We start from the raw sequence: 15,688 nt of genomic DNA on the forward strand, positions 1-15,688 counted from the left end.
CGCCAAGGTTTCTCAAGTGGGACGGGACCTAACACTAACCTACCTGTGCGTGATAAGCAAAACCAGGGGCGAGTGGGCAAATACAGCAGCATTAGGCCGACTCGCAGCCTGCTCCCAGTTACCTCCAGTGTGACTGGGCACACATGCAATGGGAGGAGGGAGACAGACTACAAGCCCCACCTAAGTTGGCTGATATGTGTGCCGGCCTCACAGGTGAACCTTAAAGGACATCTATAGTGCAAAATAACTTAGCCCCTTTCCGAAGGATAGAGGATAAGTTATAGATCGCGGGGGGTCCGAGCACTGGAGGATGCCTGCAACAGACTACAAGTGACACAATGGCATCCTACACCATATCAGCCAACTTAGGTGGGGCTTGTAGTCTGCCTCCCTCCTCCCATTGAATGTGTGCCCGGTCACACGGGAGGTAACTGGGAGCAGGCTGCGAGTCGGCCTAATGCTGCTGTGATCGCCCACTGGCCCCTGGTTTTGCTTATCACGCACAGGTAGGTTAGTGTTAGGTCCCGTGCCACTTGAGAAACCTTGGTGTTAGATGAAGGACATACCAGAGCCTGCACACCAAGGATATACTGGCGAATGTCTCAATTTTAACATCAGTGTTGAGGGATAGCCAATGTCATTGTATACATCTACCACAGTAGTGCACCTTAATTCCTGTATTGTATTTTAATTGTTACACATCCACACCGTTTTTCTAGTGGAGGATGCTATTGTGGCACTTATAGTCTGTTGCAGGCATCCTCCATTGTATGCATTTTTATGCAGGGGATCGCCCTTAGCAACGGACTACAAGGGCAGGATCTGCGTCCCCAGTATATATGCACAACTGCATTAGGGGTTGAGCACCTCCTGCCATTTGAGACCACGTCTTTGTTGTTGTTTAAAGTTTACACTAACTAATTTTGGAGTGACCATAGGTCCTCTTTAACAGTTAAATCAGCCACCTGGGAGAATTACATTTTTCCCCTTTTCCATAACCCTTATTCTTCCATCTACAAAGCCATATGAGGGCTTGTTTTTTTATGGGACCAATAGCACTTTGTAAATGACACTCTTCATTTTACCATAAAATATACTGCCAAACTGTAAAAATATTCTGTAGTAAAAATAAAATGTTATCTTTATTCACCAGGTTGGTACTATCAAAATTATACCCAACGTGTAAACTTTTGCAGTGTTTTACTACTTTTAAGAAATTGGCACAGATCAAAAAAATTCCTTTAAATCTCCCTATTGTTATTTTTTATAGAGCTGTGTTAGGGCTTGTTTTTATTGCCATGTGATCTGTAGTTTTTAGCTTTACCATGTTTGAGTAGACAGAACTTTTTGATCACTTTCTAGTCCAATTTTTCCAAAATGCGACATGATAAAAAAAATTAAAAAAAAACGCAATTGTGTGATTAGTATTTCTATTTAGTGTGGATTATTTTGTCATGTGTTATTAACTTTTTTAATTTGGAAAATTGAAAAAGGTAGTCATTTTAATTGTGATTTTTTTTTTAAATATTTTTAAAACTTTTCAAATTTTTTTTTTTTATGTCCCCTTAAGTGACCTGTATGAACAAACATTCAATGCCTTATACAGCAATTGAATTATTGGTAATGACAGTTAATGGTGGCAGCGAACATTGCTCAGTGACAGGTATTACGGTACCCACTCAGCTGCTGAAGGCAGGCAGGTGCCTCTGGGTATGGAGTGGATGAGAGTCCCAAGCCCTTTCCATACACAGTAAATGGCCCCATATTGTAAATAAATCTCATGGGTTGTTAAGGGGTTGACAGGTAAAATCCACTCGAAAAGATCTCCTGATGGGTCATAGATACATGTGACACATTGGTAACATCTACACTCTCCAACCGTGACCAGTTCGTAGAAATAAAAATGTCACACCTCTTTGCGTATGGCTCACATAATCCAGTTTAGAAATTTAGAGACACTGGGGGACATGTATCAAAGAATTTACACAGTTTTTGTGTGTAAATTCTAGCGCAAAATTTTGTGCAAGTTTTTTTTGCGTCTTTTTTTTGCATACATTCTGATACAGCATTTCCTCCTTATGTCGAGATACGGGGTACCTTGGAGTGACATCTATAGTAGGCACGGATTTATTAACTGCGTACTTTTCCTTTACACGACAAAATTTTCTGCAAGTACCTTTTTGAACGCAAATATAAGCAGTCTTGGACTGCACTTAGCGAGATGCTCTAAATCATCGATGTCATTTTTCAGAGCGGATTGCAGAGATTACTCTGCTTCTGCCACTAGTCATATTATCTCTGTGATACTTGAAATCTTTCCATGTACCTTTTAATAACAATGTAATGATTATGGACACTTGTGATCAACCGTTCACCAGCAGTCTAACCCAATACACCCGATAATACACCGGGTTATAGTGCGGGTGAAATACTTGCCAACACAATTCACACTGTGTAAAATTCAAACTTCCCGCTGTTCTTGATGAGTGCAGGAGAATGTGTTTTAGTCCAGGGGCTGAGGTGCAGATCGCAGCAGGTCATTCTGCAGAGACCCGCTGCGATCCGCATTTATGAACTTAAAAAGCCGGCGGTACATGCGGCTCCACTGCGCTGCCCGCGGCTCCTGTATACACTGTCATAATTTATAATCCCCACCGCCGGGATACAGGAGCTCTGATTGGTCAATAGCTATCCACCAATCAGAGCTCCCCTCTCCCGGCGGGGATTATGAATTATAAGAACTGTATATAGGAGCTGGCGGGCAGTGCAGTGTAGCCGCATGTACCGCTGGCTTGTATAGTTAATAAATGCGGATCGCAGCAGGTCTCTGGAGAATGATCTGCTGCAATCTGCCCCTCTGCCCTTGGACTACTACTCCTATCATGAGTCTGTCCCATGATGGGAGTAGTTGTAGTACCGCAGCGCTGAGGGATGGCACTAGCACATCCCACGGCTGCGGGACTTTATAGGACTACTACTCCCATCATGGACAGACTCTGTACTCCCATCAGGGACAGACTCTGCCCATGATGGGAGTTGTAGTCCAGGGTCTGAGGTGCAGATCGCATCGGGTCATACTGCAGAGACCCGCTGCGATCCGCATGTAAGTAAGGAAGCCGGGCGGTACATGCGTCTACATCGCGCTGCCCGTGGCTTCTATATACACGGACATAATTCATAATCCCTGCCGGGAGACGGGAGCTCTGATTGGTCAATAGGTATTCTCAAATCAGAGCTCCCGTGTTCCAGCGGCGGCGATTATGAATTATGACAGTGTATATAGAACCCGCTGTGATCCGCATTTATTAACTATACAAAGCGGCGGTACATGAGTCTACACTTCGGCTTCTATATACACTGTCATAATTCATAATCGCCGCCGCTGGAACACGGGAGCTCTGATTGGTCAATAGCTGTTCTCCAATCAGAGCTCCCGTGTTCCGGCGGGGATTATGAATTATGACAGCTGTATATAGAAGCCGCAATGTAGACGCATGAAACCGCCGCATTGTATAGTTAATAAACGCGGATCGCAGCGGATCTCCAGAGAATGATCTGCTGCGATCCGCATTTTAACAAGCCGGGCAGTACATGCGGCTACATCGTACTGCCCGCGGCTTCTATATACACCGACATAATTCATAATCCCCGCCGCTGGAACACGGGAGCTCTGATTGGAGAATACCTATTGACCAATCAGAGCTCCTGTCTCCTGGCGGGGATTATGAATTATTACAGTGTATATAGAAGCCGCGGGCAGCGCAGTGTAGAGACATGTACTGCCCGGCTTCCTAACTTAAATGCGGATCTGCAGAATGACCCGGTGCGATCTGCCCCTCAGCCCCTGGACTACAACTCCCATCATGGACAGAGTCTGTCCATGATGGGAGTAGTAGTCCTAAAAGTCCCGCAGCCTGGGGATGTGCAAGTGCCATCCCTCAGGTACAACAACTACTTCCATCATGGGACAGACTCTGTACTAACCCATATTTCTTGTTTTACTTTTCTTCTCATTTCAGATACGTGAATGCGGAGGACTACGTCAGATTCGGTGGGCTGCGACGATGATCAGCAATTTTTTTTATTCCAATAAAATGGTTAACGAGGGCTGTGGGGGAGTGATTTTTTTTTTTTTATAATTTTTTAAAATTAATGTTTCATGTTTTTTATATTTGAATTTTTAGGCTTAGTAGTGGAGGCCATGTTATAGACGGAATCCATTACTAAGCCGGAGCATAGTGTTAGCCCAAAAATCAGCTAGTGCTAACCCCCAATTATTACCCCGCTACCCACCGCCACAGGGGTGCCGGGAAGAGACGGTACCAACAGGCCGGAGCGTCAAAAATGGCGCTCCTGGGCCTAGGCGGTAACAGGCTGGCGTTATTTAGGCTGGGGAGGGCCAGTAACAATGGTCCTCGCCCACCCAGATAACGTCAGGCTGTTGCTGCTTGGTTGGTATCTGGCTGATACTGAACATAGGTGGAACTCTATGCGTTTTTTTAAATAAATAAATAAAAAAAACGTGTGTGGTTCCCTCATTTTTTCAGTATCAGCCAGATAACAACCACGCAGCAACAGCCTGATGTTACCAGAGTGGGCGAGGACCATTGTTACTGGCCCTCCCCAGCCTAAATAACACCAGCCTGTTACCGCCTAGGCCCAGGAGCACCATTTCTGATGCTCCGGGCCTGTTGGTACCGGCTCTTCCCGGCACCACTGTGGCGGTGGGTACCGGGGTAATAATTGGAGGTTAGCGCTAGCTGTTTTGGGGGCTAACGCTAAGCCCGGCTTAGTAATAAATTCTGTCTACAAGACGCCTTCCACCAATAAGCCTGAAAATTCAATGAAAAAAATAACACAACACATTGGAAAAAAACATTTATTTAAAAAAAACTCCCCCACAGCCCTCGTTAACACTTATTGACATTTAAAAAACCATTGTTCATCGTCGCAATCCACCAAATATGACATAGCCCTCCGCATTCATGTATCTACATTTTCGAAGAAAAAAAAACAACAAAAAGTTTTGTACATTTTGTTGTTTCCACACCCCAGCAAAAACGCAAGAAAAACTGACAGAACAAAGGAAAAAGCTGAGACAGTTTTTCTGGCATTTTTTGCTGATGGACAAAAAACCTCAATGGAATCCGACCTCAAAGCAATAGAACAAAATCCCTACGTCCACTTTTCCTGTGAGGTAGAAAAGGAGTGTACGGTAGAGCGAGGGGGAAAATTCTATATTTGCACAAGCTTTATCAAAGGAGTGTACAGCCTTAGTAAATTCTGAGCAAGAGTGTACAATAGACAAGAAGTGTAAAGGGATAGAACTGTGTCTACAATAATGATAAATTCCCCCAACTGTAACCAAAAGTTCATTTAAGTCAATGGCAAGAAAAGAACAGTCACATGTTACTATGACATTGAGAATCATTTTGACTGGATATAGTTCTACTCCCTCATTTCAGCAGACTGATGTCCTAAGAAATGCCATAGTAATGGTGAGGCAATTCCATGTTTCACCCCTATTTCCACATAGACTGTATGCTCTGGTGAGCAAAACCCTCATGTTTAAAGAGTACTTGTCACCAAATAAAACTTATAATTTAGTGTTCCTTGTGTAATTAGCAGACACTTTCCCATTCACTTGCTTTTAAAATTATTAACATAAATATGTATAAAATGGTTCTGGTCCCTGCTGCAATTAATACAGTGAGTTTGGTCTCCTTCCGGCCTGGTAAAAGACCAAACTCAGGAAGTGTTTCTCTGCTCTGAGCTTGATTGACAGCTGCACAGAGCCTCATTGAAAGCTGCAAAGAGCCTCACTGAAAGCTGCACAGAGCTTTAGGTCTTCTATTCATCACAGCACTGCACCCATGTGAGGGCGGAAGTGGTCCCCCAGCAGGCTTCAGTGATGTCATGCCTGCTGGGAAATGTGCACTTTCTCCTGCTGGGAGATTGCCTGAGGTATTTTAGAAAAGTTTATTTGGTGATAGGTACTTTTTAAATTATTAATAATTTTGGTTCTCAGTAATATAGGATTTGTTTGTACAGTAACCTGTGAAATATGTTGGCACTTTATAAATTATTACTATTCTATAGTGCCTCTTAATGGTAAAAAGGAGCTTTGTACTTAGGGATAGCCTGTAGTATGGATGAGCAAATCAATTAGTTGATCTTTGGAATACAGCTGTTAAAGGGTAAATCAGTCTGACTAAATCCATAAAGAGCAAGCAACAGTCACAGAAGTAAAACCAAAGAGGGAGATAAATTGTGAGTGATGTGAATCCTTGTATCTCTATTAACAGAGGAGCATAAAAGGGATGCAGTTCTGTTTGTATTACAGCTGCACACCCGGCCTAACACACAGGGAGCTATAAGGCTAGGTTCACACATCAGAATTCTGCTTGGAAAGTCCGCACAGAAATTCCGATGCAGCAGAGTCCCGTTGAATTCAACAGGATTCTGCTGCGTTGCGCACACGGCGGAAGTTCAGTGCCAGATGTTTCCGGCACGGAAATTTCATTTTCTGTGTCTATACAAAGAATGAACACGTTCATTTTATGTGCGGAGTCTGCATGAAATGCATAGCAGTCTATGAGACGGCACATTCCATGAAGATTTTCCGTGTGGACATTCAGACATGTGAACCTAGCCTACTACTTTCAGTTTGGTTAGACCCACGGTCGGGCTTGGACTTGTGGCAGTAATTTAGAAGCAATCAATGCATTTAAGGGCCTATGCACACTACATATATTATGCTCTGAATGAATTTTCGTAGTGTTCATGGGCCCTAACAAACAATCTTATCCTGCACACAATTCACAATACAGATGACCTATCTTATATTGCTGATAATATAACACCCCACATTCAGCAAAGCCTAGGTACACATGCTGCACACTCTGTTTTCCCCTCCATAGTGGGCCCTCCCAGCTCAGAAGCAGATTACTACTTTTCCAAATTATATATGAAAAAAAAAAAACATTACTATTTTGGCCTCCTATTACTTTATCAGGTTTTCCAAGAATTAAATCCCTGCTCACTCTGATTCAATGGCTGACAGTGTATATGATTCCTGGAATCAACAGGTAGTGACAGCGTAAATTACAAGATATACTGAGTAATTTCCCATAAAACTATACATCAATCTACTTTTGGCAAGAAGGCACAATTACATCTACACTTAAAAGGCTATTTGAAAGAAGACCAGATACAAACCAACATAAGCTGGCTTTCTTGGAGCATATTGCCTTGGATTTTGCCCAGAAAGGCAAAAAAAACCTTTGAAGGGGTAATGTGGTGGAAAAAAAAAATGTAAATCAACTGGCAGAAATTAAAACAGTTTTGTAAATTTCTTCTATTTAAAAATCTTAATCCTTCCAGTACTTATCAACTGCTGTATGCTACAGAGGAAGTTATTTTCTTCATAATTTATTTTCCATCTGACCACAGTGCTCTCTGCTGACACCTGTCCATTTCAGGAACTGTCCAGAGTAGGAGAGGTTTGCTCCTGCTCTGGACAGTTCCTGACACAAACAGAAGTGTCAGCAGAGAGCACTGTGGTCAGCCTGAAAATAACTTCACAACTTCCTCTGCAGTAGCAGCTGTAGCAGCTGATAAGTACTGGAAGGATTAAGATTTTTAAATAGAAGTAATTTACAAATCTGTTTAAATTTCTGGCACCAGTTAAATGTAATAAAAAAATTTTTTTCACTGGAGTACCCCTTTAATAACATTTCATTTGCGATGGAAACATGATTACATGTTCACTTAATTGTGGAAAGCAATAGACAAAGAATATTACTGATACTATTAATTATTACTATAAAATTACTATTGCAAATGCACCAGAATTCGGGTACAATATGTGCCAATAAAGCCATGCACAAGCTGTGCACCACTTTTTGCATTTGTGTGTTTTAGGCTTGTGTCACAAACAGCATATTTATGGGATACTGCCACCATTTTTTAGCTAAAGCCAGAAGTGGATTGAGCAGGAAGGAGAAGTATATAGGGGGAGATTTATCAAAACCTGTGCAGAGTAAAAGTTGCCCAGTTGCCCATAGCAACCAATCAGATTGCTTCTTTCATTTTTTAAAGGCCTTGTTAAAAATGAAAGAAGCGATCTGATTGGTTGCTATGGGCAACTGCACCACTCTTCCTCTACACTGGTTTTGATGAATCTCCCCCATAGTCCTTTCTTTATCTCCTGTTCTAGCTTTCTTTCAAAAACTGCTGTGGTAGTTAAAAAAATAAAAAATAAAGAAAAAAGAAAAACTGAGGGTGTGACATCAGCTTTAGATGTTTTCTTCTTTTGGGGCCAACGAGGCTTTGCCCACCCAAAAGGGGTATAGCTCCAAATGCAACATTGTGTGCCAAAATTAAAATCAAATCTTTATATATACAAAATAAATGTTTTCACTTTAACATGAAATGTAAGGTGTTATATAACTAAACATACCATGTACTAGATGTTGGTAGCAGATTTGGTGTGTATGCCACAGCAGCAATGGTGAAATTTTGTAGCCCACTTCCTCCCATGATAAATGCAAAACCGCCATGAGGCACTCTGGAGCTAAACAAAAATTGACAAACAAAGCATGACTTATTACATATGTACATGTCTGATAAAATGTAATGAAGGCAGCATGTGAATTGTAGACATAAATGCATATTGTTATTGCTGCAACCCATGTGTAACATGAAACTACATGAAAGAATTATACAAAATGTCATAAACAAGAAGGAAATAAATTGAAACCCAGTCAGCTAAGAAATGAAGCAACTTACAAATCAAACACTGAGCATTTCTGGTTACAAATGTTTACTTGAAAAGATCTACAAAAGTGTTTTTTATGATGCAGCTATTACTTCATCTAGCATATGACCTGCATTGTCTATGATGAGATTATAGAAGAAACATTTGCAACATGCAGCTCAAGAAGTAAAAGTGACCTAAACCCGGGTATACTGTACACTGTAACATATCTACTGAACACAAATGTTATTGCAAGAATTAAAACTGCCAAACAGGAGTCTTTATATCATTATATAAAACATTTTTTAGGCTTCTTAGAAAAGCTTTTAGTCACTATCAGGCGAATAAAAAAACAAAACCTACACATAGCATATACTGTATAGTTAGCAGGTACATCAACAGACACATACAGCACATAGATGGGAAAACAAGGTGAGGACAGGACATCGCTAACATCCCCTACAAACTTTACCTGTTCTAGTTATGTAAGGAAGTTTGGTTGTTGAATATAGCTGGAAATATTTTGGGTAAAATATGTTTTGAAGTCTTTTTTTATGATTTCTCTGTTTAATCTCCATAACCTTAGTATGTATGTTTCAAGTTTTCCCAATAAATTGTAACTATAGCTCCAGTCTTATAATCTCCTGCCTCTCAGTAAGGTACAGACTGATCATTGTAGCGCCTCTGTTTATCTTTAACAGCTTACATTTGGAGTTAGAGTTATGACTAAAAGGCTAGTAATTGTAACAGCTTACATTTGGAGTTAGAGTTATGACTAAAAGGCTAGTAATTGTAACAGCTTACATTTGGAGTTAGAGTTATGACTAAAAGGCTAGTAATTGTAACAGCTTACATTTGGAGTTAGAGTTATGACTAAAAGGCTAGTAATTGTAACAGCTTACATTTGGAGTTAGAGTTATGACTATAGGCTCTGAAAAAAGTAGGCCACACTTTTCGGAATGCAAATGCGTGGGCAATGAAGTCCCTTCTCCTAGGAAGGAGGAGGATCTCCCTTTTTACTTACCCATGATTAACTCCTTAAGTACACAACAAACTTTTCAATTTTGCCCTTTAGGTTTTTCTTCTTCACTTCTAAAAGCCATAAATCTTTTATTTTATTTATTCCATCTACAGTCATCTGAAGGCTTTTTTTGCAGTCAATTTTTTCTTTGTAATGACATCCTTCATTTTAATGTAAAAATACTGAGAAACTGAAAAAAAATTGAAAAATGGAAAGAACGCAAAGTTGGAGGGGTTTTATTTTTTACACTGTTCAGCGGGCAGTAAAACAGACATGTTAGCTTTATTTTGCATGTCTGTACTATTAACAGTTTGTAGATTTGTATACAGTTTTGTTTTACTACAAAAAATACTACTTAAAAAAATGCTTTGCCCATATTTTGATCCCTGTAACTTTTTAATTTTTCTGTAATCTATGGAGATGTGCGAGGGCTTCCTTTCTGTGCAGTGATGTGTAGTTTTTATTGGCACCATTTCAGCATACATTGGACTTTTTGATGGGCTTTTATAACACTCAGCTTTTTTTTTAATTTTTTTTCTAAAATGGGACCACCAGTTTGACAACCAGAAAATTACAGTTCAGTGTACAAAATTATATACAAAGTGTGCAAGGGGAAGTGCTCTAATACGTAACTTTTATTTCTACTTGTTAAAGCTCAACAAATAGTATTGTGAACCCACAACCTATTAAAATACAAATGCCAGGGTAATTAATATAAAAGGTAAATATAAATGTGCTACTGAGATTATAATAACTGTTCTAATGCGTTTCTGTAACTACAGTAACACCTTCAGGCGATATACCAGTCATTAGCACAGACAACTATACATATAGAACACCGGTGAAGTGTACAGATCCCTGCATGCAGGATACTCCTCACACAGGTCCCCGCGCTACATATATCCAATAGGTTCAAGGGAGGAGTGAAATACTTAAGCACCTATAAGACCATAAATCACCAAAGGTCTAGTGCACAGGAAACATGCAGACAGACAATAATGGTTATGCACATAAATAGCATGAATAGATGGCCCATAGTATAGATGTTCAATCCTGGACTGCTGCACTTATAGACCTAAAGAGATGAACCAAACACTGCACAGGTTTCCTCCCACAGGTACCCAATGCGAGTGTACAGCACCTCATAATCTGTGTGTGCAATATAAATAAAAATATACATTATAATACAAATATATGTGTATTTATTGTATGATGAAATAAAACACCTTTACTTTTTTCACATGGATTGGAGTGCTGCTGGTCTTCTCCTCTCAGCCGCCACAAAACTCAACCAGTAACCTACCCCAAACTCTTTTTTTTCAAGGCATCCCTTACACACAAAAGACCTCCGGTCTGGTCAAACCCTTATCCCCCTCTGTTACACAGTCCTCTCATTAACTCACTCCCTTCTGAACAGATCCCTCAATAACTTCCATTCTAATCTAACTTACAAATGATCTTGTCCACTGCTTTCTATCAGAATAATTGGAAAATGAATCAACCAACTAATTGATTCTTTAGTTACAGCCCTAGAAATAACCACTTATAGTCACATTCACATTACAGGAGTGAAGAGAGTCTGATTATGACAGATCCTAACAATCGGATTTAATGTAATGACCTCTATGGTACATCAGAAGGTCAATTTAGACTGATCTGGGCACTGTGCTACAAAGATGCCTTGATTAAAAATATCCAGAAATAATGTGTTTTGGGGATAAATTCTTCTTCAGATCAGGGCAGTATATCCATTTTTGTAAATTATCTTTCATCTCACTTATATTTGTTGTTAGAAGAAAAGAACAATGAAAGACTATCTGAACAAACACTCATCAAGACTTTTTAACTTGACATTTCATTCCCAAAAGGATTAGGTGAGATGTTAGATGTGAGCATTAAATATATCGTAAGATTTACACCTTCCGTTGCCATTGCCTTTCGGCTGCTTTTCACTTTTATAGACATGACTATAATCTATGTTTAAAATAAAATTGCCTATTGCTGTACAGCAGCCAAGGGAAGGTTAAAAGGTAATGGAAACCTACGCATTTCAGTGGTCGGCCACAGCATTAGTGAACACATTTTTTTTTGTATATACCAACTGAACAACTACAAATTTTAGCAATATTACTAATTAGTAAACAACAATCAGCAATAAAAAGAATTACTAAGGGTAATTGACCATGTAAAGAAAATGATAGAAGTAAGGATTAGAATAGATATTTTTCTGGTTAGCACATAAAGGTAACATTTCTATGTCTTTTTTTGACACAAACATATTTATCATTTAGGACTCATAAAAAGACTTTTACATGTATCTATATGCATACCACAGTGCTGCTTCATAAACAATACAACTATCAGAATTCAAGCCATTCTATTATTACTGTGAGGCAGACATACAGCAGGAGACAAAGGCATCTCAGTTATTCTTGAAAACATTCAGGAATCTTAAAAGCTGCAATCATAAATGCATTTGTTTTACCAGATCCATTGAATTAATTTTATGGTGTGCAGCCAGGGAAAGGAATGTTTGATTTTTTTCACTGAAGTGGTACTAAAGCTATGCTTAGACAGAGATTAGATCGTAATGAAGAAACACGCAGGAATAGACTGTGAGCCAGAGGAAGGAGGCAGATTTATTTGCTAATAGGAACATACATAAAAAATGTAACATTGAGGCAGCTAAAAACACAGTTTCCTCTTACTCAAGGGTCTGGTCTTCAGCGATCGGCAGATTGGTATCCACATAATATAAATATATATATATATATATATATATATATATATATACACACAAAGTAAATATTATGTAAATGTTGTTGTAAATAAAGTCATATGTGTAATATTACTTCTAAAAAGACTTAAAGGGGTTTTCTCACAAAGCAAAGTTGGTAGTAAAGTCAGTGTGAATCAGATGGCACCACATAAAATGACCTTTCCCATAATTCCTCTTGCTTTGCATACATTCTAAAGACTAACTCGCAATATAAAGTGAATCTGAGCATGCCTGCCCATCATAGTGGATGTGTTAACTGGTAGTCACTAAGGGCAATAGGGGAAAACAAGGAAGACATATAGATGCTTAATAAGTATAGCTCTCTCATATACAATTCACACACTCATAACTTGGTGTGAAAAACCCACTGCGAGTTTCACAGCCACTCACTTCAATGGATTTGCAGTTAATCTTCAAATCTGCCACTATTGTGGATTTTCTGTGGACCCATTGAAGTGAATGGAAGCAGAACTCACAGCAGGTTTTCCACATGAGCATAAACCTACACTTAAACAGAATATACTTTTCATTTCACATAATGCATCTGTTTAGTAAATAGTAAAACCCCTTTAAAGCTTACAAGGCAAACACTACTGAACAAACAAAAGATCAATGTGTGTCTAGACTAGACAGAAAGATAGAATTTGAGGTTTCAAATGTAAATTGAACAACATAAATCCTGAAGGCAGAGTCTTACATACCTGCCAGTTACAAATTGCAAAAGCAACACTCTCTCCTCTTGTGTTAGTTCTTGTACAACCTCCCAGAACCACTAGAACCAAACAAAACAATGTTAAATTAATGGGGAAAGCGCCCCAGACATATATACCTTTAATACTGTGTTTTGGCCACTGTGGTACTTTACAGTACCTCAACATCATGTGACATTGTATACAGGATTTTTATAAACCACCATCCACTAACTCTGTATTTTTTTTTTTTTATCTTTAATAAAAACTGCAGAATGACCTAAGTACAGTGAAATCTATCCAAAAAACCACCACCCTCTTGTTCATGCAACATATTTTAAATTCCAAATACATTATACACTCTGGTCATTTTCTATGAGAATACACCCCCATGAAAGACCACTTCTCAAAGAGGTTTCACATAAAAAAAAGCCCATTAAAGGCATATTTGTGTATTTTGGAACTGTGTATTATCCACAGGAGTAGTTTTAGAAATAATCTCATTTGTCCACCACACAAAATTGTATTTTTTATCAGCATTTTGAACCACTTCTGACACATATGACTGTACATCTTTATTCAACAACTTTACTACTCAATGCCATTAGAACAGTCAGATATTACTTCATGGGTTCCTGGATAAGAAGGGAGAATAACTCAATAGAGATTTCACCAATGGCCATATGAGAACCTTTGAAAGAAACAATGATCAGCATTGAGCCACCATGCATTGAAGGGAACCTATCATAACGTTTATGCTGCCTGAACCATAAGTCATTGGGGGCAGTCCCCAATGCCTTCTCCCTGCCCCACCAGCATTGACCAATAGATTTCTCCCTATACAAAAACTCTCCTAAAGAAGTAACATATTCCCTTAAGTCCGATAAAAAAAAAATGCTATTCTGCTAGTCAGTTGGAACCCTGCTCTTTACTGACAGAGGGACAACAACTCTAGCTGGTTAAAGCCATCTAATGGATCTAATAGAGATCCTTCCTTGGTTACTAAAATCCTCAGTCATGCCCTAAGGCTCTTTAATAAGTCAAACATTGCCTTGCAGGAATGATACTTCCAAAAGGAGGCACCAGAGAGAGACTGGGAGACCTACTTTGCATATCTTTTTTTCCAAAATTCCTAGTAGAGATGTGCGGAGTTACAGTAATTCGATTCGTCACGAACCTCGCGGCTCAGCGTTTGCTTACTTTATCCTGCATAAATGAGTTCAGCTTTCAGGTGCTCTGGTGGGCTGGAGACTGTCTCCTAGGACTGTATCCACCTTTTCCAGCCCACCGGAGCACCTGAAAGCTGAACTCATTTATGCAGGATAAGTCCTCAACTGCCGAGCCGAGAAGTTCGTGACGAATCGAATCACTGTAACTTCGCTCATCTCTAATTCCTAGTGAAGCATAAAGGACCCATAAGTCTTCAGACACCTTTTGATGGTCTTTTGAAGAAGAAACATAACCTCCCAAAACATATCTCAAACTGCAGAAATCTAAGCCATAGTCTTCGATTTGTGGCATATTTTTTTTTTATTGCCACAGAAGTGATCCCAGTCTTAGCTCTCTGAAGCAGGTTTAAACAGAATAAGTGGCATGCCACTTATCCATATTTACATAAACAATAAAACATGTAACAGTTTTCAGATGTATTTGGCCACAGAATATGTATAAAAAAATTGCTGCATTATAATGTGTATCACTTTTTTGTAATATGACACAAAACACTTGAGTTAAATGTGTCATTAAAGCAGTTATGCACACAGAATCGCTGCACTCTATAGGCACTCTGAGTGCTCCCGTACTACACAAATATTTTCTTCTAGTGGCATTGCTTCAAGGAGACCATGACCTAGTACTATGGCATCTAATGATACATGCCATCATTTTTTTTCTGTCCAAATCATATGAAATCCCACAGAAAAACAAATATGAGGCTCAGTAAGGCCCCTTAAAAGTCTATGGATGCTTGTTTGCCTCCATATGATATCCGAGATCCATATAGGCTCTTGGGAAATCTACAGACACAGTAGTAGGCTGGTGTGTTAGGCCTTAATCCCACTCACCGTGAAAGCATAACAATCTCAAAGAATATTTAGATTTAAAAAGACATATCTGTTAATTGTATAGATAAAATTATTACCTTAATGACTTGATCATCTTTATCATAGCCACTAGTATATTCTGTATTCTTTATCCAATCATTCACGTCTATTTCTGGCATGCCGGACAGAAGAAGTTCCTTAAATTACAAAATCATCAATAAGTCATTTACCAAATGACTCAAATAAAATGTCTAGAAATGTTTACAGAGTGAAGGAGGTGAACAGCGAATGCACTGTGGGACTTCATTGTTAAGGAACTGTGTCAGACAAGTGACAGGAATGAAAGCTGCTGTTCTACATGCTACATGGATGACTCTACATCTCACTGACACCATTTAC

The 15,688-nt window shown here is 39.3% G+C and overlaps 1 protein-coding gene across 4 annotated transcripts in view; it reads right to left on the reverse strand.

Annotated features, from left to right (window-relative positions):
• HACE1 (HECT domain and ankyrin repeat containing E3 ubiquitin protein ligase 1) overlaps positions 1-15,688 on the reverse strand; it is a 126,938-nt gene that overhangs the window by 1,746 nt on the left and 109,504 nt on the right. For 3 of the 4 annotated variants that reach the window (XM_056566203.1, XM_056566201.1, XM_056566202.1), the window contains 3 exons: positions 15,388-15,486; positions 13,260-13,330; positions 8,462-8,575 (listed from right to left, as the gene is read on the reverse strand). In XM_056566203.1, coding sequence (XP_056422178.1) covers positions 8,462-8,575; positions 13,260-13,330; positions 15,388-15,486 — 284 coding nt within the window. The remainder of the gene's footprint in view (positions 1-8,461; positions 8,576-13,259; positions 13,331-15,387; positions 15,487-15,688) is intronic. The other variant, XM_056566204.1, reaches the window with a different exon arrangement.

Source organism: Hyla sarda, chromosome 3, assembly GCF_029499605.1.
Source record: "Hyla sarda isolate aHylSar1 chromosome 3, aHylSar1.hap1, whole genome shotgun sequence".
NCBI classification, from domain to species: domain Eukaryota; kingdom Metazoa; phylum Chordata; class Amphibia; order Anura; family Hylidae; genus Hyla; species Hyla sarda.